The sequence below is a fragment of the Ammodytes marinus genome (genome assembly GCF_949987685.1).
Source record: "Ammodytes marinus genome assembly, chromosome: 17".
NCBI lineage: Eukaryota > Metazoa > Chordata > Actinopteri > Uranoscopiformes > Ammodytidae > Ammodytes > Ammodytes marinus.
In genome coordinates, this window is record NC_137221.1 from 21388734 (window position 1) to 21412738 (window position 24005).

Consider the following 24005-nt stretch of genomic DNA (forward strand, 5'->3'; position numbering starts at 1 on the left):
TTAAAGTGTCCAAAAAAAGGTGGAACCGATCCGTTCTCCCTTATACAGTAGCTTTGGTCATATTATGTCATCATGTCTGCTGTATTAGGGTCACTCACAGAAATAAGCTGGACACAAACACACACGCCAGGGAGAAGTATAATAACAGGCAAGTGTGGAATGAGTCATGGCAAGTTTTCACTGGGCTAATCCACTCAGCAAGCGGCACATAACTCCCAATATCCTCTCTGTTTACTCACTCAGGCCACTGTTACTTACACTCTGGCCCCATTTCTACTGTGTTCGCCTAACCTTACTCTCTCTCTCTCTGCATCTCTCTTTAAAGTCTGGCTACCTCTCTCTCTCTCTCTCTCTCTTGTTCTTATTATTTGCCAGGCCCCCTCTCTTTTCCTGTTTACTCCAATCCAGCCAAGTTATTTTGATGGCTGTCTACCAAAAAAAAAAAAACTCCAATGAAAGAGCAGTTTAAACATTAGGGTTGTCTGCATTGGCTACGTAGCATTTCCTTGAAAATCAGTGCCCAACACTTCCACAATTGAGAACGTGTATTGTAAACTGGTGCCATTGGAACTGTCTGCTTGTCCGTCTTTGCACATGCCCAGTGTGGAGGGCAATCCATGACATGGCACATCAAGCGTGAGGAGTGAGAGAGGACGAGAGAGAGACAGAAGTGACAAAGGGTGAAGGGGAGAGCCAGGGAAAACACTGGACGCTTGTTTCACACGTGCACACTTGTATGAGGAATTGAACACAATCCCACAATCGGCTTTTGTTTCCGCATGCGTGCTGCAGAAAACCAGGTCAAACTTTTTAACGATGCACCCGATGCACTATCACAGATTAACATGAAAGTATACAGAAGCTCCACGTGACATGAGGTCAGTCTGTCAGAAAGTATACATGAAGACAAACAAATGCACAAGAGCTGCATACAAGTCATGTTTTAACTTGAACTGTATAATAATAAACAGTCTCTTGAAATATAATGTGGATATATGAGTTGTAGTGTGTGTGTGTGTGTGTGTGTGTGTGTGTGTGTGTGTGTGTGTGTGTATGAAAAAAGTGCAGTACTGTAGCCTGTCATCACTGTGGTTACACAAGGTGTCTGTAAGAAAACCTGGGTATATTTGTGTTTGTGTTGTGGGTACCTATTCCTGTGTGTGTGTGTGTGTGTGTGTGTGTGTGTGTGTGTGTGTGTGTTTGTGGACTAATTCGGAGTTGCCGGCAGCCGGGGTTATGTGAAGGGCACATGGGACGTTCTGGTCTTGGAATGGACATACTGTAAGTGTGAGCATGTTTGTATGTGTTTATGTGGCAGTGAGTTTCCTTCCTCAAGACATCTGCTTCTGAGCTTCTTTCTCAGCTGATGTCCTTCATCAGGGTTTAGGGTTACCGTCGGGAGATGTTAAACTTTGTGTGTGTGTGTGTGTGTGTGTGTGTGTGTCTTGTCTCTGTGTGTGTGTGTGTGTGTGTGTGTGTGTGTGTGTGTGTGTGTGTGTGTGTGTGTGTGTGTGCTTGAATATATTGCAGCCATTTCTTTCCACAGGGGTGGATTTATGGCATTCATATAACAAGTTTGTTTTCATTTACTCCCCAGTGTTTCCATTCACAGTACGTTTGCATCTCAGCCTCTGTTGTTGTACTCTCTCTGCGTGGGTATATGCGTACATGCCTCGGTGGGTAAGTGTGTGTGGTACCACTGGGCCTAGTGTAATATCTGTCTAGGTCCGTCGCCATTCTTTAAATCTTGCGAATCGCACAGTGAAACCTTGAAGGGCTCACTCTCCCTTTCTTTCTTTCTTTCTTTTCCTCCCTATGTCTCCCTCTCTCTCTCTCTCTCTCACACACACACACACACACACACACACACACACACACACACACACACACACACACACACACACACACACACACACACACACACACACACACACACACACACACACACACACACACACACACACACACACACACACACACACACACACACACACACAGTTCATGAGGCCTCCTTCGTCGTCTGTACCATCAGCGGCCTCCAGTGCTCACACCGTGGGCCAAGACCAACAGACAGAAAATAGACGGCCGCAAAATAACCAAGTTGTCTTCTACAGCCAGGCTTTAGCTGCCAGCCAACTTCTCCTTTTCCCTTCACTCAACATGAGACTGAATTCATGCCTTATTGTCCCAGCCATACTCCAGTACGACAGATTGATGGAGTATTTATTCTTTTGACTACAGATTTATGGACGCGCCGCTCCACACATGTGCACACGAGAGGGAAATACCACCCAGCAGCACCTTTTGCATATGGGCACCGATATGAAAAGTAGACCCCCCATCTCACTGAGAAAATGTTCAAAGGTCATTATTAAGGCGTCATTTACTTTTGCACTGAGTCGTGCTGATACAAGTGAAAACCAAATCTGCCAGTGGTGTGAAACTGCATTGGACGAATCAAGTTGTCTTGACGGATTGTTGGGCTACAGCGCACTGCCTCGACCCAGACAAAGATGGAACCCACTATCTAGGCTTTGCTAACATGTATGTCTGATACCATACCCAGGCTATATTTAGCATAGCACAGAGAGGGAAAGACTTCCTGGGATTAAAATCAAGCTCTCCAGCCGGCGTGCCATCACACCTCACGGTCCTCTCACTTCCTTATTTTAGATCCCACCGACGGCCTCTTTTCTAAGCCCAAGGTGCTGATTGGCCAAGACAGCTGTGTAGAGATTTATTTTAGAGTGGTGGGGGGGGGGGGGCAATGAAATCCTCCAGAAACACGAGTCAGCGGTTCTTACTGGGCTTAAATGCAGGACCCCCAGCTGTGACCAGGCCCCCCCCCCCCCTCTCTCTCTCATCTGAACCCAGAGACAGTTGTACCAAAATATTACCCTGGACTGACCTCGGTGCACGGTGATCTGTAAATATCCTGGGACCCAATGAAGATATGTCACATGGTCCAAACAACTCTCCCCCCCTAATCAAAGCACAGACAGTAAGCCTATAGGTTCACATGTAGACACATGGTGGAGAGGATGTTCATTGTTGGGGTTAACCATATGGACTCCTCAATGATCATGCTCTACATTTAAGCTATGGCTCTGAAAAGGATTGGGAAAAAAGAAATGGTGAAGCAAACACTTCTATTGGATCTCTCACAATTACTTCCAAAGAGTGTAGGATAACATCTGTTACATCACTTTTTGGTAATATTTTTTGGGTTTACCTTCAGTGCCCTTTTTTGTGTTTTGAAGCCACAAAATCCACATTTGGTTATCCTACAGCAGGTGGAGTTGGTGTGGGTAGATCAAGCAGTAAAACCCAGCATTCTGGTACTTACTGGTAAATCACCGCAGGGAGAAAACAATGTGTTATTTTGACCTAACCACTGATACCGAAACTCTCTCAGGAAAAATGAAGTTATTTTGTTTGCACAAGGCCGACGTTTAACTATGTATTGGGGAGTAATCTCATCATATTTCTTTGTGTGTCTGTCACGTGTTTATTCAAACATGCAGTATCTCATTTTTTGACCTTTTGTGGGCAGTGGAAACAAGCTATAAAAGCAACGTTGACATCACATCAGCCCTCAAGTTGGCATGGAGAACAAACAGTTGCTTAGTTTCTCCATCAGCAGATACGGAACAACATTATTAGCATTTACACGGAGTAATGTTTATGGCAACACGATTCATTTAAGTCCAATATTCTGTCCCTTTTAGCCCTGTTTGTACAGTCTACCGTAGATGCTAACTTTTGTCTGTTTACTTGTAGTTGTTGTGTAGGTAGAGTACAGTTGGTTTGATAGATTTGTTTCTGCTGTGGCCTAAAAGGACACTGTCAGAGTGGTGAGGGTGAACCAAATTAGTTAAGTTGTTGGCCGGAAAAAAAACACAACCGTGAAATAATACATAAGAGTCACCAATGTACAATGCTGTCGAATAGTCGTAAGTATCTCTTCATAATCCGCAACCTGTGCATTGTGTGTGCTATAAAAAAAAATCCCAGTGTTTATACACAGCCTAGGCTCTATAAACAGGCCTGTTGATATCTATGACGGGCCCCCTTAGTTTACATACCAGTTTACAATGCTGGATGTTGTTTCAGCACACACACAGTATATGGACACAGGTAGCAGATCGTGGAGATATTCACTGATTGTGACAACAAGGGTTGTCCAGAATAGCTGACCTTTAGTGCGCCTTTGAGATGCACATTATGCTACATGCCAACAACATTCTTATGGTTCTCTTGGTTTGTCTTTATTTATTCTTTTCACCTTCACACCACTGTTTCTTTACAGTAAGACACATATGCTGAGCTGGCTGCCTATGGTTGAGTCTGTGGACTAAGCATAGTACTACTGTAGTAGAATAGTATTACGTAGATTGTAGCTGCCTTCTGCTTATGCCAACCAAACAGATGTATACTTCATTCAACTGGGGACTCTCTGGTTTTGCATTTGATGCGTAGCAGCAAAGAAAAAAAGAAAAAAAAATACAGTGTAGCTTTGAGTATAATTGCTGTGGATTAGGCCGCCTGTAGCCCGAGCTGGCCCGTGTGTTTTTCTGTTTGGAGATGTGTAGATGGTGCAGTAAATGTTGAGGGATTAGTCGAAGCTGAAGGGTCAACCCACTAATCTCATTATGACGGGAGGGGAAGGAGGCATCTGACCACTCCTGAACGATTTAGCGGAAAGCGTCAGCACTTTGGGGGCGTCCATGTTTGACTGAGCTCAGGTTTTTCTAATATGGTCTGAAACAAATGCATAAGGTAATAGTTGCCTACACAGCATTTTTAACCAGTTTTAGCCATGAAATGATATTATTTAAAAGAATGATAAATGAAGAGCACAACTGAACGATGACCCCTTGTCATAACTGATGGGTGGTGTTTAGGATGACTACAGTGTCCATGTCACTCCTTTGATAAAGCTGTAAATATAGAGAAATATCCCTACATCCTAGGAGAGACACTTCAGTTATGGAGTGTTGACACTTGTGGGCAGTTTAGGGGTATAATCAAAGAGATGGTTTTAAATCGTATTAAAGTCGAACTAAAAAAAAGATTTCCCTCCCTTGCGTTAAGAAAATTCAAACTTTCTTTTTAACATCTGTTGATTCATTTTGAAAAGTTATTCTACAAATAAACAATATAAACATACACATTAACACAACATTGGTGGTGGAAAATTACAACTTTAAGACGGAATATGGGGCTGAATGACTTGTTGTTAAGGAAGACATCTCGCAGTGCATGTGAGGTCATGGCGAAACAGTGTGGACGAGAACGGCCATTCTTCCAAAACAAAACAGTAAAACTCAAAGCGAACCTATAAAGAAATGTCCCTCCCCTGTCTTTCCTTCATATGTCTGTCTGCACTCAGCAAACACACACACACACACGGCGTTGGCTCACACGTCTATGGGTGCCTGCACACCATTGCACACACACACACATTCTACACAAGCCACGATGACACATCCCAGTGAGTGCTTCAGCTTTTCTTGTGACAATAATAAAAGCTTGGGCCAGGAAAAAAAGGAGAGTGACCAGCAGCAGACACGTGGACGGGCCAATCCTCCGTTCAGAAACCATCCTTTTTTTGCTATTTTCCTCTCCACTCATCCCCAAGTCCACTCGCTCTACCTCTTAGTCAGGTAGACAACTCGTAATTAAGACGCGTTATCTTCCTAGTTTGTGTGATTGCTGTTATTTCAGTCTCCCTCAAGAGACATGCTAGCACTGAAGCAGCATTGTTACGCCAAGCTGTTTGGCCCAGAGGTTAAAGGTGAGAGTGATTTGCAGAAATGATTTCCAGCTTGATTGCACCATCACTCCAGACAGTCAGTAATGTTAAGACAGCTGGAGCCCTTTGGTGCCAATGGGGGGAAAATGGCCCGTTGATTATTTAGCGTGTCAAAACTCTGTTTACTCTGCAGTAGGGTACGGAGTAATTATGTTGACAAGACTTTGTCAGCAACCATCAAGTGATTCCTATTGTAATTGCCATGACAACATTGATGTTGGCAGTTCAACCACACACCGCAAGTCAAGAAGCATCTTCATCTTTTTGTAACAGATTTACCTCTGATAGGTCCTATTACTTTTGAGTCAAGAGCTCATGACATAGAAATAAAGCTTGTGTGTTTACAAGGCAGTTACCACACCCGCCTAAATTGTGCTTTAAACTATTTTATTTTGTTAAACAAGGACAGTAGCTGCCAGAATGTGAAGCTTCTTATACTAACATCAGTCTATTTTAAGTTTAAAAAAAATGTAGATCAGAAGATGTCTGGAGAGTGTTACAAGATTGAACGTATAAAGAGTATGTTGCAGAGATGTGTAAGAAAAAAAGTAGAACAATTTGAATATCAAATGCATAAATTAAGCCCAAAAAACGGTAGAAATGCAAAATTTCAAATATGTATTTTTGGAACATTTATTTCAGTGTTCTTTGATTCACATCTCTGGTTGTTCTCCTTGTGCTACTAAACTAGTAGCTATAATTAAAACACACTGTGCCCCACCTTTTTCACACCTGACCGCATCACCAACGGTCCAGCAGAATGAATGGAGCCAAGGTCGAGTCTTATCACTGCTGCTGACATGCTCCTGATGGACAGCAGACCTTGTGGTAAAGGTTACAGTGACAGCAAACACTCTGATATGGAACGTGAACGTTACAGACACATCGAGGGGGCCAGACAGAGTGTTCCCCGCATCATTATAGGAGGCCACTTGACTTCCAGGGAAAACCTCGAAAAAACGAAAACAAAGGAAATCAGACCAAAGAGGCTCATGGGAAATATAGCTGGGCCACAGTTTGGAGTCTGCTGTGATTTGGTCGGATGAGACGTAGGTGTTTTGTCCAAAAAAAAAACGGTGAATATCTCCTTCTAGATCCCGCTATACCTGTCCGTACTGCGTGTGCGCGCTGCAAATACGTAAATCCAGTGTTAATACTCAGCCTAGGCTCTGTAAACTATGCTTGCTAACTATGGTGGGCCCCCTCTGTTTCCACACCCTTTGTTTACGTACCAGTTTTTTTCCAAACATCTTTTTCGATCAGATGAGTCGGCTCAGAAAAGGTCACAAACCTCAACCTTTTTACTCAAATGACATGGCAGAGACGTGTGTGCCGTTTGTGTATTTTTGGAAGGGGAATTCCAGGTCTTCAGCTCTCCCATTGGTCTCCCATTGGCCTTGATTACCCAGAAGCAATTGGCCTTCTTTCCTCAAATCAGACGCAAGCCTGTAGTCAGTGGTCACCCCACTTCCTCTCTCTTCCTTTCCTTCACTCTCTTTTCCTTTCCTTTCCTCTATGTGTTGTGTTCTTTTTCTCTCTTCTCCTCCTACCATATTCATCTGTTCTTTTTTATGAGTTCGGATTCATTTTTTCCCACACACTCACACAGTGCCAGTTGCCTCTTGGCACTAATGATTCGGATGATTTGATTATCTCTGATGTAGTGTGGACTATCACAAATGTATTCCATGAATGCCGCCCCAGCTGATCTCACAGAGAGATGGAGAGACAGACAGACAGACAGACAGACAGACAGACAGACAGACAGACAGACAGACAGACAGACAGACAGACAGACAGGCCTGTAATTCTTTGTCTGTGTGCGGAATGATAATGATTTTGACCCTGGCCTTGGGTTAGCTTCGTCTATAGCTTTGCCACGGTTAACACTGAGCTCCAGACGTCAGGCCTTCACCTCTGTATGCTTTCAACCAGCCAAGCAAAGCCCCCTCCCACCCACCGCCAGCCCCCCTCCTCCTGATGGACTGAAAGATTTGTCATCAACCAGCAAACTAAGGATTCACACAAGCAGGTTCCCAAACCCCCCGCTGAAACACTGTTGAATGCTCATATGCACACATGACAATACGGACACTAAGCTAAGCAGAATTTGAGCTTAGTGTTGTCTGATTGTTATAGTGGTATGTACGTGCAAATGCAAGTACTGTAGTGTATAGTATGTACATATACTTGACTATACAGGAGTGGAACATTTTGAGGAATGATGGAAAGTATGATACATTTTTATTTTATAGAGTTAACAACTTTATCCTTTGTCTTGCCAAAAATTGTTAATGAATACATTTTTTAAATTTTTTTACAGAATTCACATTTCAGATAAAACATCAATATTAATATATAACCATAACTAGGTGAATATACTAGAACTATAATGATTGGAATAGTGCTAAGGGTCACTGAGTGCCCTGAAAAACATAATAGACTGCAGCTTCAAGGAGGAATTATTGAAATGTTACTGTAGGAGATAAGGAATACTAAGTTTAGTTCACTGGCTCACAACAACAAGCGTTTGAAGGACGTGTCATACCATTGAAGTACAGGAAGGATCTTGTTGCGTTCGAGGATAATAGGAAATAAAGGTGCTAAATATTAATGTGATGGTACGGCCGCTTGTAGCCCCTCATTCTGAGTGCTTTCCGTGTCGTGACCTGAATACCTCACTATTGAAACCTGGCCAGCAGCTCATTAACATTCCGATACAGCTCTAATCAGCACTCTAGCTTGTGTGTGTGTGTGTGTGTGTGCGTGTGTGTGTGCGTGTGTGTGTGTGTGCGTGTGTGTGTGTGTGTGTGTGTGTGTGTGTGTGTGTGTGTGTCTGAAGAGAGAGAAATATCATGCACGTGTTGCTCCGTGGCCAAAGTGTGTGATGAAGTGCCCGCCTCAGGTGATCAGAGTCCGGTGGAGCGATTGGTTCATTCGTCTGTCTGTCTCCCAGAGTTCCTCTCCCATTCCAATCTCACACATTGGTGCAACCCTCAGTCTGCACCATCTGAGACCCATTTGTTACTCGCAGGTTTTTATTGATCTAGTCATTAAAATGGTGAAACATTAAAGGTGCACATGGGAATAAACAACACACACACACACAGACACACAGACACACAGACACACACACACACACACACACACACACACACACACACACACACAAAGGAGCTTGCGTCAAGTCATGGGGGAACATTTTTTGTGTAGCAACCCTAACGCCTAACCCTAGCCCACTTTGAAATGGGTCACCCCGCTTAGTCCTGTTACTCTTTGTCCAATCATAGACATAAACATTTAGACAAAATAACCTATTTTTTGTCTCTCTTGTCTCCCCCCTTTCTCTCTCTCTCTCCCTCTCTGTGTCTCTCTCTCCAGAAAGACTGTATAACTGCAATGGACGTGACTTGAGAAGGGCACTGTTCTCTCTTAAGCAAATCTTCCAGGTAACAATCACACATTTGATATTGCAATTACTGTATTGTTAGTTTGTTGTTGTGTGCAGTCGGTTATTGTGGCCACTGTGCGCTTCCATGATGACAGGGATCCCCATCAACGTGGCACTTCTTTCCCCGTGTGTATGTGTGTGTATCTGTGTGTGTGTGTCTTTGTGTGTGTGTGTGTGTGTGTATGTGTGTGTGTTTGTGTGTGTATGTGTGTGTGGGAGTGTTTTCATTTGTGTTTATGTGTTTATTTTGAGTTGAGAGGAGTCATCGACCGAAAATACCAAGGGCTTTTTCAGGGGCACACACACACACACAGGCAGACCCGCGCACACACAAAAACACACACATACACACACACACACTAACCCACACTTTCTCTCTCTCTCTCTCTCTCTCTCTCTCTATATATATATTTTTTTCTCTCTCTTACACACACTCACACACACACACACACACACACACACACACACACACACACACACACACACACACACACACACACACAGAGGCACGTGCACACACACAACCACACAAGAATACTACAAAACCGTGACACATAGTTTAGCCAACAAAACATCCATTTTTGATCGTGAAATGACTGCCAATGTTTTATATTGTAAATGTCAAGATGACATTGTGTCCATCATCAAGTGTGTCATCATCCTTTTGGTTGTGTACGTGCAATACGAGTTGATGTGTCAAAACTGCAACACATTGCGAAAAACACACCTGGTTGTTGACATGTGGAGTGTGAGTATCAGCTGGCCTGAAATAGTGCTGGAGGTGAAGGTTTATGTGCTGTCATCTTTAAGCCCTAATCTGGCACATTACTGACACCATGTGGTAACAAAGGACAATGCAAGCTGAATGCAAAGCCACTGTACAGTATATTAGTATTACCGTTTTAAATGCTTTCTCTTTGATTTACTTTAGGATGACAAAGACCTGGTCCACGAGTTTGTGATAGCCGAGGGTCTGACATGTCTCATCAAGGTGGGAGCAGAGGCAGACCAGAACTACCAGAACTACATATTAAGAGGTATAGTTTCTCTCCTTCACTCCGGACAATAACCAGGTAGAATACTGACAATAATATGAAATATAGGTATAGGATATTGTTACATTATTACATAGTTTACCCTAGCACGATATTAACACTTACTTCTCCAAGTAAAGCTGATATCATTTTTTCTTATTATTATTTTATTATACATTTTTTACAAAATAAAAGCTGAACCAATGACGTATTATGAACATGAAAACACACTTGAGCAGACGTGGGTCCTGAGAGAGGTCCTTGATGTCTCTTGTTCACACTCAAACATGCACACAGGGCCATTTCTTTCCAGGCTTTTTCAACAAACAAAAAAATCCCCACACCAAACATGTGTCATGGATAATCGTTTCACTGCTAGGCTAATTATGGGGTGTTTTTGTTTCTATTAATTGCCTCAGCTATTTGCAGCCACGCGATACATCTTACAGAGGGCAGCAGCTGTCAAAGAATCTATCATCCAAGAACAAAACTTGCTTTGCTACACCCCTTGTGACAACACTGTAGCGCAGGGCATTTACAGCTCTTTATTTATGTAACAATAACACGGCTGAACATTTCACTATCTTGTTTGTCGGGTGTAACAAGCGTCAAAAAGCGGGGCATGACGCAATCAAATATGCATGAACTTGTTAAAATGTTTGTGTGTGGGGGGCGCTCGTGGGTCGTGGCGCAGTGGGTAAGAGCCCCCTCACCCCCCGGGCCCAGGCCCTGCAGCAGACCCGGGTTCCAATCCCGCCCGGGTCAGTTCTCTGTATGTCTTCCCCTCTTTGCCCCATTACAAGTATGTCTAATAAAGTAAAAATGCCCCCAAAAAATATCTTAAAAAAATTAAAAAAAAATGTGTGTGCACTAGGCAGCAGCTGGTATTCCACAAACCTGGATGTAACTGAAATTGGAACGGCACAGAGATGAAACACCCAGCAACGATTTAAAAAAAAAAAAAAAAACCTGGACAAAGTAAAAGTTTTAAGAAAGCCCTAACAGAGATACTTACTTGAACAACCAGGTCTCTGGAGAACAGATAACTTCTTTAGTCAGGTCTTTAGCTTGATCATTGTTTTTTATAACTCCTTAATCAGAATGGCGTACGGTCGAATGGAGGCCTCCGACACGCGTTTCTCCTTCTTTGCGCTCGCTCTCCTGTCGATGGGCACAATCCAGTAGCGTGATCGCTCCCATTTTTTTTCGTGAGCGTCGCTTTCCAGATTGATCCGGTTTTGCAGGATCACTTTGTAACTCTTCCCCGTCGTCTTGGATACGAAGGGCTTGGCGTAGTCGTCTCTCTCGGCCACGCGTATGTCTGGTGTCGAGTAGATACCTCTTCCCAGTAGATCTCCGTTCCCTGCTTTGTAGTGACTCCTGATGATGCCTCTGGCTCCCTTTAGGCTCGTGCCGTGGTAGGATACGGCCCATTCTCCAGGTACAGAGTGACTCCTCCAGCCATCGGTGCCCAACCAGGTGTCTCCGTCCGGGTACTTACCCTTGACCCTTAGGGCCATGCGGTACCAACCTTTGGGGCGCTCATAAAGCCGGTCACCTCTCATGCACTCGGTGGATTGGGAGAAATGAGTGAAGTCGCAGTTGTACTTTGGGTGGAAAAAGTCCCTCTCGCGAATGAAAAATTCCTTCATGACATTCTTATACCATCGTTTCCCGTGGTCATAAAGTTGTACCGTTTGTCCACTAAAATTTGAGTGGAGATCCATCATTAATGGCGGAGGAGTTGACTTCTTTGTCTCTGCCTTCGCACCAAGTCAACTCTTTTCTAAAACACCTCAGTGAACATGTGACAAGATGCTCCACTTTCACTTTCACTTTCACTTTGGACCATGTGGATTCATTTGTATTCTGTTTAATTGTAAATGACAGGAAACTTGTTCAAACGGAATAAGTGGTGTTCAGATTTATGAAACTAATAGCCTGCCTCTTTCTGTGAAGAAAGAAAATATACAGTAGAATACAATACCACTTATCAAGCGGTTTGTAGGGTCATTTATTTTCAGCAGAAGTGCAATACCGTCTTCCACCACACAAGCAGACTCACATCAAACAGACATGTCAATACAGGGTGGGGTGGTCCTGTTTCATCAGGCAGGATTGGAAATTGGGATTCTATCATGTTAAACCCCAATTAGCCCGTCATTCACATAACCCTTTGTTATGCGACAATATGTTGTGGTGAAATTCCTCAATGGAAAGTCTATCTGCTCTTTTACTACAGCTTCAATGTTCAAATTTGATTCCAAATGCATAATTGAACAGGATAGGAGGAAAAGGTATTCTCTGCTTCTCTTGCTCATATTGTGTGTGTGTGTGTGTGTGTGTGTGTGTGTGTGTGTGTGTGTGTGTGTGTGTGTGTGTGTGTGTGTGTGTGTGTGTGTGTGTGTGTGTGTGTGTGTGTGTGTGCGTGTGTGTGTGTGTGTGTTTGTGTGCGTGCTTGTGTGCGTGCGTGCGTGCGTACGTGCCTGCATGTGTGTGTTCTGTCACAGAAACTTAACTCGACTTTCACATTGACTCTTAGTTTTGGTGTAATGCTATCTGCACTTTGCTTTGACGTGCAGCGACAGATGACCGCTACAACAGGGACTGCTGTGTTGCTTTACTGACTGTGGTTTAAATATAACTTGGAAAGGGGAGCATGTAAAGCAACGTGCAAGTAACAAGCTCTTTGGCACCGAGTGCTTCCCTACTATCAGAAACCTACTGATGGCAATATTCAGATCCTTTACTTAAGTTAAAGTAACAATATCACACTGTGAAAATGCAAGTGCAAGGTTTTAATTTTTTTGTGTTCGAGTAAAAAGTACAGAAGTACTTTTATAATATGATACGTTTATTATTACTTGTATGTCGTATATTCACATATCAGAAGGTTGAGGTGGAACAACTTGTGTAGCTAAGTAGACTTTTAAAGTACAGCATAAGATGGAATTGTTAAATAAAGTTATACAAAATTGTATATAATTTTCTATTACAGATAACATAAAACTGTCTATAGTTTACTTAAACATAAATCGGGGTGATACCACTCAGGTTTTAAATAATCTCCATGTTCCCAAGGTATAGAGAAGGAAACCATTCATCTCCTTTGGCTTTTTCCCTGTTATTTATAGCCACTGTAGATGAACTCTTGAGCTGGCACAGTTGTCATTTGGTGTGTGCTGGGTGTGTTTACAGTAACTGTCCAATCATCGCTCTATATTTATCTCTCTAACGTTTATTTTTTTTCATCCATTCCACAATCTCTCTCTCTCTCTCTCTCTTTTTTTTAATCTCCAGCTCTGGGACAGATCATGCTGTATGTAGACGGCATGAACGGGGTCATTGGGCACGCCGACACTATCCGGTGGCTGTATACCCTCGTAGGCTCAAAGGTAAAAAGCCTAAGCATACGTACAAAAACCAACCCACCTCCTCAACATACACACACTGACTGCAGGCAGGTTCTGAGCTATAGCCAGACATTTGTAGTTTGATGAGCGTTATTTTTAGATTTTAATACCCAGAAGACTCAAACACAGAAACAAACACATCTGCTGCTCATTCTGTGTCCAGACCTTGAGGGGTTGGTGGGTCTTTTTTTGCTGGTTTGTGTGGTATTTTCATTTGTTTTAAAAGGTACACTTCGTCTGTTCAATGAAAGAATCTTAATTCCAGTGCGTAAAGAAAAACATTGCATTGGTTATGTTTTCCTCTAAAAATGTCTTCAATTTGAATTTTTTTCATTAAGGACTGGTCATACCACTAACAAAACAAAAACACTTCACCCTCTCCCTTACTATTTAGACCTCTAGACATTTAAGCAAAAGCACACCGAACACCATAGTACAACACAAGATAGTGTATCTATTGTCTGTATGGTTTCTTGTATGAGTCAGTAACCTTGTACCTCTCGTTCTGTAGTTCCGACTGGTGGTGAAAACAGCTCTGAAGCTGTTGCTGGTGTTTGTGGAGTATTCTGCGTCCAACACCCCGCTGCTGATAGAAGCCATCACCTCTGTTGACACAAAGACAGGTAGAAATAACTTTCCCCAACGTGGTTCTCATTCATTCTTCTGTTAGTTTATGCAATTGCTTGTAACTGTATGGTGTCTCTCCTAGCTTGATGTGTAGGGACGGGGTGCTTGGGTCAGAGAATGACAAAGTGATTCATGGTTTAATGTTGTTACGGACTGATTTGCAGGCTCCAAGCCATGGTCCCATACTATGGAGATCTTGCACGAGAAGGATGGAGTGGACACGGAGCTGCTGGTCTATGCCATGACCCTCATCAATAAGGTAACCATGTCTGTAGTGTCAATATACTGAACATTCAGTAGTAGTCAAATAAATAATAAGAATACAATTTTAATTTCCAGGGAATTTCCAACTAAAATGAAATCACTCACTTTGCAATATTTATTTTCTGCAGACACTTGCAGCCCTCCCTGACCAGGATTCCTTCTATGACATGGTGGATGGTCTGGAGGAACAAGGCATGGAGACCGTGTCCCAGAGACACCTGGGGAGGAAAGGCACTGATCTGGATTTGGTGGAGCAGCTCAACCTCTATGAGGTATTACACACATAAAGTCATTAGATCACCAGGACTAGTAATTCAAGCTGATATTTATTGTATTAGGGGCTCAGATTTCAACTAGTAAGTGCTTCTCACGTCCAATGAACACGACTCCGGACAGTATTTATAGCACATTTGCTTAATCCAAAAATCCTCAGTGTGAAGCACCTGTTACCACTGCCCACTTCACACCCAATAAACTCTCCCTCCTTCCCCCCTCCTAGACGACCCTACGGCATGAAGACGGGGACGATGACAGCCAGCCTCCACCAACAGGCCGTAGGGAGCGGCGTCGCACCAGCCTGGGGGCCGGGGACAAGAGGCCGGGCCTGGTCAGGAGGCGCAGCCGCAGGGCCTCACTGGGCCGGTCAGGCTGCAGCCCTGCCTCACCACAGAGAGCCGGCCTCAAGCCTTTCACTGGACACAGAGCTGAAGACCAGAGTGAAAGGTGAGGGAGAGACTGTCACTAAGCATAACAGATACGTCAGAGCAGAGCTGTGGAGGTGAAAGGGGTTGGTTCCCTTAGCTCAGGAGGAAAGTTCTGACTGTCTTGTACCCACGCTTTGTGCCCCAGAACACTGTCAGGTTTCCTTCCATCCATGTAAGTTCAAAGGTCACTCCAAACAAGGTCTGACGCTGACCTATGTGGCCCTCCGGCTATGTTTTCCCCTATGCCTAAGTTTACCTGTGTGTCTCACGTCACATAAAGCACAGAGTGGGTTCTAAGCACTGGTGCACACTTGTGCTCCACTTAAAGGTGCACTCTGTAACTTTGGTTGATTCACAGAAGTGAACATTTTCTAAGGTATATCCTCATAACTGAATAAAAAAACTTTCCCCACTGGAAATTTGGATCACTGGAACACTGTCTGAAGTTAAAAAGTTACCTTAAAAGTTACTGTTTCACTGTTATTGATTCAGCATCAGGCCCCAATATATTCTAGTCTTATGTTTGGTTTATGATGATAGATTTATACAATACTAAGAATAACATGTACAGAAAATAGGTTTTGTAAACTAACCTCAGGCTCTGCAAATGTAAACAAGTTACCCATCTCCTAAAACTGCATAGTGCACCTTTAAACACAAAAACAAGTTCCCTGCAGTCACTCAAGTCTTCAAGTTGTGCCTATAGCTCTTCTAATACAGGCTTACACAATAGTAAACCAGCACAGGCTGATTTCAGTGGTGTGTGCACATGCACAAACAGGGGAGTTTGGAGCCGGCTGTATCTGTTTACTTTAGGTAAATCTGTCCACTCTGTGTCCCTTCATCCATTGTTGTTAATTTCACTATCTTTAGGTGCCTCCACGCCTCAACTCTTCACCCTGTCAGTGTGTAAAGTGACCAATACTTAATCTGGTGTTGACGCGGTGGTTGAGGTGTGAGATTGTGCGCACCTGGGAACCCCCTTTCATCTTTAAAAAAATGTGCACAATTGTGTGAGACAGCCATTTGCGTACTGCCTCCGTATTTATGCAAGCACAGAACAGAAAAACAAACACAGCTTTTATGGGTCGTCCCATTCGACACACACACACACACACACACACAAACACACAAACACATGGCTCTGGTTGTTGTGGAACAACACCTGGCACGACTGCAACAAGGCTCATCTGGTTTCACTAGACAAAACAGCTCGGTGACACTGATCTCAAGTCAGTTGGCATGTTCTCCCCCTTGGCATTCCTTTTCCCTCTTCCTTGTCATCTTATGTTGTCTTCTCATGCATATAAAACTAACTTACCTTACTGGAGTCATGGAGTTTGTTCATTGTGTTCGAATACAAACCCCGCCCCCCCCCCCCCCCCTTTTTTTCCTACTTTGTTTCTGTGTTTCTTCTTGTCTCAATCCTTTTTTGTTTTTCTACGGCTTTATCTCTATCTGATAAATGTCATGTCCTTGTTTGGGTTTGTGTTGTTCGGTGGTGCAGCTGTAAACATTTTCTCCACACATTCATCTCATCTAACCCCTCCATCTCTCCCTCTCTGTTCCATCTCTCTATTTCTTCTGGACTTCTATCTGCATGCCTTTCTTATTTATCGCATCATCTCTCCCTCCATCCTTCCCTTCAATGTTCCATCCATCCATTCTCCCCCCCCCCCCTCCCTTCCCAAACCCCTGCCTCTACAGAGAGGAGGAATTTGAGGATGTAATAGAGAAAGAGGAAGAGGAGACTCCAGTGACTGAGTCTGAATCGGATGAGCAGGAGGGGGCTGACACATTGTCTAAACAGACCACCCCCAGGTATTTTAGGACATGGTGGTAACATGGAAACTAAATAATTTCATGTGGTCTCCTCATATATTAAAAGGGTTTGTATATAAAGACACAATGCCATTACTTTTTTGTCACTGTTTTCTGATGTATTTTTGGTTTGGTGATCTCCTGGGGCCTTGGTAGTTGTTACACTGTAAGAAGGAAAAAAGTTAGGGAAACTCACATTTTCAAGGCAACTGAAACTGCCTTCATTTGAGCCAACTAGTTATATTTTGTTGAGATAACTAATCATTTATATGTAATTTAACTTTACTATTTAGTTATACATAATAAGACTTCCCAAATGTTAAAGTTGTGCCAACTTATTATTTTTTGTTTTGACCGACTTGGTTTTGTTTGTTATCTTTATGACAGAGAACTAGTTGGCACAACTGTTATTGTTTGATATTGTTAGTATGTAGAACTCAAAATTTGAAGATACATTTTCATTACATATGAATGATATGTAATCCCAACATAAGATAATGAATTGGCTCAATTCAGTTTTCCTAAATAACTTTTAGTTTCAGTTGGCCTCAAGACTCAAAAATCAGTTGCATAAAAATGATGAGCTTCACTAACTCTTTCATTGTTACAGTGCAGTATCCATGCAATACTAACCCTGATTAAAGGGCTACAATGGGGGGTACACACGGTACTACATCTCTTTTGCCTAGGTATGATTCCACCCATTTATCCCTCTCAATCCGTTCCTCTGTTCCTAGCACGGCTAGACATGCTCCACCCATAGTTCACCGAACGACCCTCCAGTCCATCACCATCACTTCCAGAAAGGAGAAAGTCAAAGCGGAGGAGCAGAGGAGTCGGACCCAACCACCTCCAGCGACCGCCCTCCACTCCCCCTCTTCCCCCATCTCTCCTCCCATCTCCTCCCCTCTCAGCCCCCCAGCACAGCCCTCCATCCTGGCCTCTCTATTGGCCAGGAAAAGGTCCGTGGTCACTGTGCCCGCCTCCAAAGACGTAAGCCCTCCGATGCGTGGCAGCTCTCGGGCCTCCTCCGACCGCATGCCCTACCTGCCCCACTCGCCCTTCCACCTCTTCTCCTACGACCTGGACGAAGAGCCGTCGCCCCCGGCTACGGCCACGCCCATGCCCACGTCCATACCCATACCCAGTGAGGAGTCGCCCAAGACCACGTCGCCCGGGTCAGACAGACGGTACAAGCTCTAATCTGCCATGAGTTCAAAGAAGTTGTTTCCTTTTATCTCTTCGACGTTGCACTTTTCTGTTCACAACTCCTGCTTGTGGCATTCATCCCGACACCTGCTCGGATCTCTCTTTTTGCATCACTTGCTGTATGCTGTCCGTCACCTCCCTCTTCACACAGGCTCTTCTCACTTTCTTTGACTTCACGGCTTCACACCTCCAGTCTGTCAATGCTCTGATGTCACCCATTGTTCCTTCACGTTTCTTTTTCTCACTTCTGTCAACACTTCACTTTGAACTTCTCTCACTTCCCCCCCTCCACTGCCACGTCCCACCTTCTCCCTTCTTGTCAAGAACAGCTTGAGCACACCGGTATTTTCACTTTTTTTCAACTCTTCACCTCTATATCTCTCTTATGTCACTTCTTGCTTGTTAGCTTGATCTTTGCATTTTTCTCAGCCTTCCGTTTTCATCTCACTGTCCCACTTTGATATATTATTGTTGTTTTTGCTGATTGCTGATGTTTCTATTGCTCGACATGACTATATTTAATCTCTCCTATGCATAGCTTGTTTTTTTTTAACCTTTATTTATACAGGTAAATCCCATTGAGACCGGAGACTCTTTTTCAAGGGAGACCGGTTCCCATTTACACGTTACCATTCACACACACATTCATACACCGATAGCAGGCAAACTATCGACATTCACACGACATAAAGGGCTTTTAAGTATTTATGTAACACGCTTTAAATTATGTTTTAACGACTTGTCTCCTCCATGGAGCCAGCTTCGTAACTAGGGAACCGACATTTGTTATGATAATCCTTTATTCAGATGCCACAGTGAACAGCCTTGTTAGCAAATTCTTGTGCATAGTCAAGCACAAATTGAGTCCAATGTGGTCACCTTTAATTAACAGGAATCAGATGCACATAGGCTTAAATGACTGGCCCTTCACTTTGACTTTGAAGACAAGATAGTTTTTGCCCGTTAACACCGGCTAAATGTTTCCACTTTAGATTCACAGTGAGCAGTCAAGGGATTAAACGCTGCAGCAGTTACTTCTTAGGGTCACTGTAGTGTCACACTGGCAGCAGCGTTCCTTCTTATGTAACAAGGTGTCGCATGCGTTCCCTTGCCTCCGGTTTCGCGCTGACGAGTTTAAAGTCCGTATGGGTGTTTGGTAACTGGGTGGCCCAGGGGGGGGGAAGGTCCCTCAGTCACCCGTTTTTTCACCCCCCCTTCTCTCACCCAGGAACGGAGGTGTCTCGTCCTACTCTTCTCCCAGCAGCCCCGGCACACCCAGCAGCTCCAGGTGAGGAGGGGGGGAGTCGGTGCCCACATGCTGCCTGCACACGTACACCAAGGCACCCTGAAAAAACACTCACTCGGTGTACTGTAAACATATGAGCACATGTTCAAGCACACAGACACACACACACACACACACACACACACACACACACACACACACACACACACACACACACACACACACACACACACACACACACACACACACACACACTCACATGTGTCAAAGGTATGGACTGTGTGCAGCCCCCAAGGTGCATTGATGTTGATGACATATTGAGGTGAATGTGATCTGGGCTCTCTGGTTCCCTAGTTACCACGCTGGCTCCATGGAGGAGACAAGTCATTAAAACATCATTTATAGCGTGTTACATAAATACTTAGAAGCTCTTTATACACGAGGGGTTGGTGGACAGATCAAGCTGTTGATATTGTCGCATTGCATCACTGTGGTGCAGCAGGTTCAAAACAGTGCAGCAGAAACTAGCAGATAAAAAAAAGAAAACAATGATGCAGCCATTATGGAACACCAACTAAATCCTTTTGTCCATGGCAAGATGATCGATAAACACTTAAAGAAAGAAAAATAAACTGGAAGACATGTTTACTGTAATTGCACTCTGCTGATGTAATAGAGTGTCAGACAAACCCAAATGGTACTCGATGAGGATCGGAGCATCACTGACCCTGTAATTAAACTTGTTTCTTCTTTTCTTTTCTTCTCTCTCTCTCTCTCTCACACACACACACACTCTCTCTCTCCATCTCTCTCTCTCTCACACACTCTCTCTCCATCTCTCTCTCTCTCTCTCTGTCTCTCTCTGTCTCTCTGTCCTCTAGGCCTGCTCTGGGCGGTCTCCTGTCCTCGTCCTACAGACAGCACCAGGAGTCTCTGGCGGCCGAGCGAGAGCGCCGCCGTGTGGAGAGAGAGGAGAGGCTGCAGAGGATCGAGAGAGAGGAGAGGAACAAGCACAGGTGAGCCACACAAATTTTAATTTTTAAATGTGTGTGTGTGTGTGTGTGTGTGTGTGTGTGTGTGTGTGTGTGTGTGTGTGTGTGTGTGTGTGTGTGTGTGTGTGCGTGTGTGTTTGTGTGTGTGTGTGTGTGTGTGTGTGTGTGTGTGTGTGTGTGTGTGTGTGTGTGTGTGTGTGTGTGTGTGTGTGTGTGTGTGTGTGTGTGTGTGTGTGTGTGTGTGTGTGTGTGTGTGTGTGTGTGTGTGTGTGTGTGTGTGTGTGTGTGTGTGTGTGTGTGACCATGAGCAAATACAAAGTACGGACAGGTAGCATATCATGAGGAGATAATCACTGATTTTGCCAGAAAAGCGATTTTGACAACAAGTGCTCTCAAGAATCTCTGACTCCACCTTTAAATAGAAGACAAACAACTATACATAACAAGGAAAGAATAAGCCTGACTGTGCAAATGAATGTATAAACAAATAAAGAATAATGAGTGTGCTGGAATAAATACAAATCTGCCAGCCATCTGGATTTGAAATATTTCAGATGTACTGTAACATTTATTTTTACTCTATAAAAGATATGAGAAACATATGATAAAGAAATGGACAACATATGGGTTGCAAGAAGCGATACCTTAACAGCTTGTGTGCACGATTATGTGCAAACGTGTCATATTCACACTTGCAGATCTACAGAAGACTAGTCAAGTGGAGCGTATGATTATTTAAGTTTTTAAAATGATCTGTTTGTGTGTTCCTCACAGCCGCGACTATGTGGATAAAATGGAAGAGGCCAGGCATGCGCGGGAGGAGAGGTAAGTGTGTGTGTGCACTAAATCAAATCAAAACAACGCACACACTCACACAGAGCGGCTGAACCCGCGGGGGGGGGGGGGGGGGGGGGGAGAGGGGAGGGGGAGTGTGTTTCAGCCTGTGGTTTGGGAAGCTGGGTAATAGTGTAATTGCTTTCAGGTTAAAAAGACATGCCCCTTGCTGCTACAGGCTGCTCAAAAGGGGAAAGGGGGGGGGGGAGTAGGGGGGATACTTAACCGATTTTCTTTGCTCCATCTGCCTGTTTTCTCCTTTTCTTAAGGAGCTGCATTTTAAACGCCGCGCTCTGCCAAAGGGCCTTGATCGTTTTTGGCTGCGCGCTGTGAGAAAATCAGATCCCAGGATTCGTCGAGCTTCTTCACACTGAGTGCACGTGCGCGTCGTAACCCTACGCAGACACACTATTCACTCAAGCACGTTTAGGTTTAAAACACACACGCACACACAAGTAGAATTTCCACGAGGCAAATACATTGAATGTTTGTGTGCAAATGAGAATCACAGGTAGCAAGATATTTACTATAGAAGGCATGTGAGGTCAAAATATGAGTTCAGGACTTATCGTGCGTGATCCAGCCATATTTGAGTTAGAACTGATGATGACAGCTGTACTATAAAAGCCAAATCCATGCTGATCGTCACTATGCACTGTGCCAAGTGGTGTCGCCGTTCCTGTATACAGGCTCAAACCTCTTTCACCCACACTTTAAAGCAGCATTGATACAATTACACACTGTCACAGAGAGTGTGTAAAAAGAAGTGAAAGAAGTAGAGGGAGAGAGAGAGAGAGAGAGAGAGAACAGATGGAGGAAACAAGCAAGAGACAGACAGAGGTGGTCAGAGAGCTAGAGAGGAAGAGGAGATTTTGAGTGTGCACGTGGGAGATGTATCCACAGAAGAGGTTGATGCATTTAGTGTGGTGGTCTGTTTGTACACCTGGCTCACCTCCCTGTTTGTCTGACAAGATGGAAGCACTGTAACACATGGACAAAACTATTTCAATGAAATATGATCACGTTAAAATGAGAGACAACTCAGTCCAAGACTCCCCTGGAACTGTGGTTAATGGTAAAATGGCTGTAAAACTGATGACATTCGCTTCATTCTCATTTGTACCACGTGTGGCTAAATGCTCAGCTGCTTGTTGTTAAAAGCTAGTTAGCAAATAGCAGGTCAAATGTAACACTACTTGCTATACAGGTCAGAGGTCACCTTGTGAGCATGTTCCCGTGGGGATGTTTTTGCTATTAGCATTTAGCTCACAGCTAAATTGGCCTACGTACAGATAATTACAGAGCAGCTAGCATGGCTGTAGACTTCTGATCTTGTTTCCAATGATGAAAATAAATCATCACAACCATCTTATTTCAATATAATGCATGGTATTATTCACATCACTCCTGACTGGGTGTTCCCAACATTACAATGTTGAGTCAAATGTATCGGTTGAGTAAAGCGCACAGTAAACAGCTTATCAGAGAAAGATTTTTATATTTGCAGTGTGGTATATAAGAGGGTTTCAGTTAACACATTTTTGTCCAGGTGGGAAAAGGACATAGGCCTACAGCATATTGACGGTGTCGGTCAAAGTTGAAGCACACAATGCGCGGTTGGCTCCCATGCACATGCTCACACACACGCACACAAACACACACCAGGTTGTATTGGTATCCAGTTTCTTCAGACCTCTGAAGTGGCCTGATGCTAATGAACTTTGAACAGAAGCTCCACACATCCACGGTACGGTGGGAAAGAGGAGGGGTTAGAGGAAAGAAAGAGAGAGAGGGAGAGAGAGAGAGAGAGAGGGTTGATTCAGTGCCCTAAATCTGTGTTCTGGCAAGGCAGGTTGAAGTGGCCAAGTTTGGTAGGGGGGTAGGAAGAGAGAGGAAAGGCAAAGGACAAGAGAGGAGAACCGATCGAGGCACATCTTGAACAGGTTTGTTCTGATTCACTTCTGATGGTTGGCCTTTCAGCCGCCAAACTTTCTCTAATTTCCCCCATCCTTTTCTCCTGTCGTTTTCCTTTCCTGTGCACCCTCCTCCCTAAAGCACTCTCTTCTTCTCTTAACTTCTTTAAATAGGATATTTGGACCGCTGGTGATATCTGAGCTTTTTGGGCTATAGACAGCAGGCGAAACTCTTGACTTCAGGATTTGAATGATACATACATTGAACGCTTTACGGACGATTAATGGGGTGAGGTAGATGGGCTTATAATGTGAAGAGGTGGTATGGTAGCTGTAAAAGAGGAAACGGAGGGGCTTTAAAGGTTAAACTCAGTAGGTTGTAAGTTTGTGATGAATTAAAGCTATAGTGTGTAACTTCTGTCACCCCCATGAGGAATTCTGAGTAATAATAACAGCACTGTCTGCGCATCTACATCAGCTAAGCCTTCGGTGTTCGCACATGGATTTTATTCCTTCTGATGTGCATCCAGGTTTTTTCTTATCAACAGTTGAAACATTTCTTGGGCGCTTCTTGGTATTTGTCTGAGCTCTTGCAACAGTAGGACTGAGAAATACAGACAGAGTTGTTCAGACTTCTTCATCAACTTTGTTTAAACTTGTTTGGCGATGGCTTGAAAACGGC

At 43.8% G+C, this 24005-nt stretch overlaps 1 protein-coding gene across 1 annotated transcript in view; it reads left to right on the plus strand.

The window, feature by feature from the left end:
• fhod3a (formin homology 2 domain containing 3a) overlaps positions 1-24005 on the plus strand; it is a 56706-nt gene that overhangs the window by 17977 nt on the left and 14724 nt on the right. Inside the window, exons 4-14 of the mRNA XM_080046016.1 lie at positions 9197-9264; positions 10198-10303; positions 13601-13695; positions 14225-14336; positions 14505-14599; positions 14733-14876; positions 15104-15327; positions 17867-18319; positions 19567-19626; positions 20466-20600; positions 21351-21401. Of these exons, the coding sequence (XP_079902142.1) occupies positions 9197-9264; positions 10198-10303; positions 13601-13695; positions 14225-14336; positions 14505-14599; positions 14733-14876; positions 15104-15327; positions 17867-18319; positions 19567-19626; positions 20466-20600; positions 21351-21401 (1543 nt within the window). The remainder of the gene's footprint in view (positions 1-9196; positions 9265-10197; positions 10304-13600; positions 13696-14224; positions 14337-14504; positions 14600-14732; positions 14877-15103; positions 15328-17866; positions 18320-19566; positions 19627-20465; positions 20601-21350; positions 21402-24005) is intronic.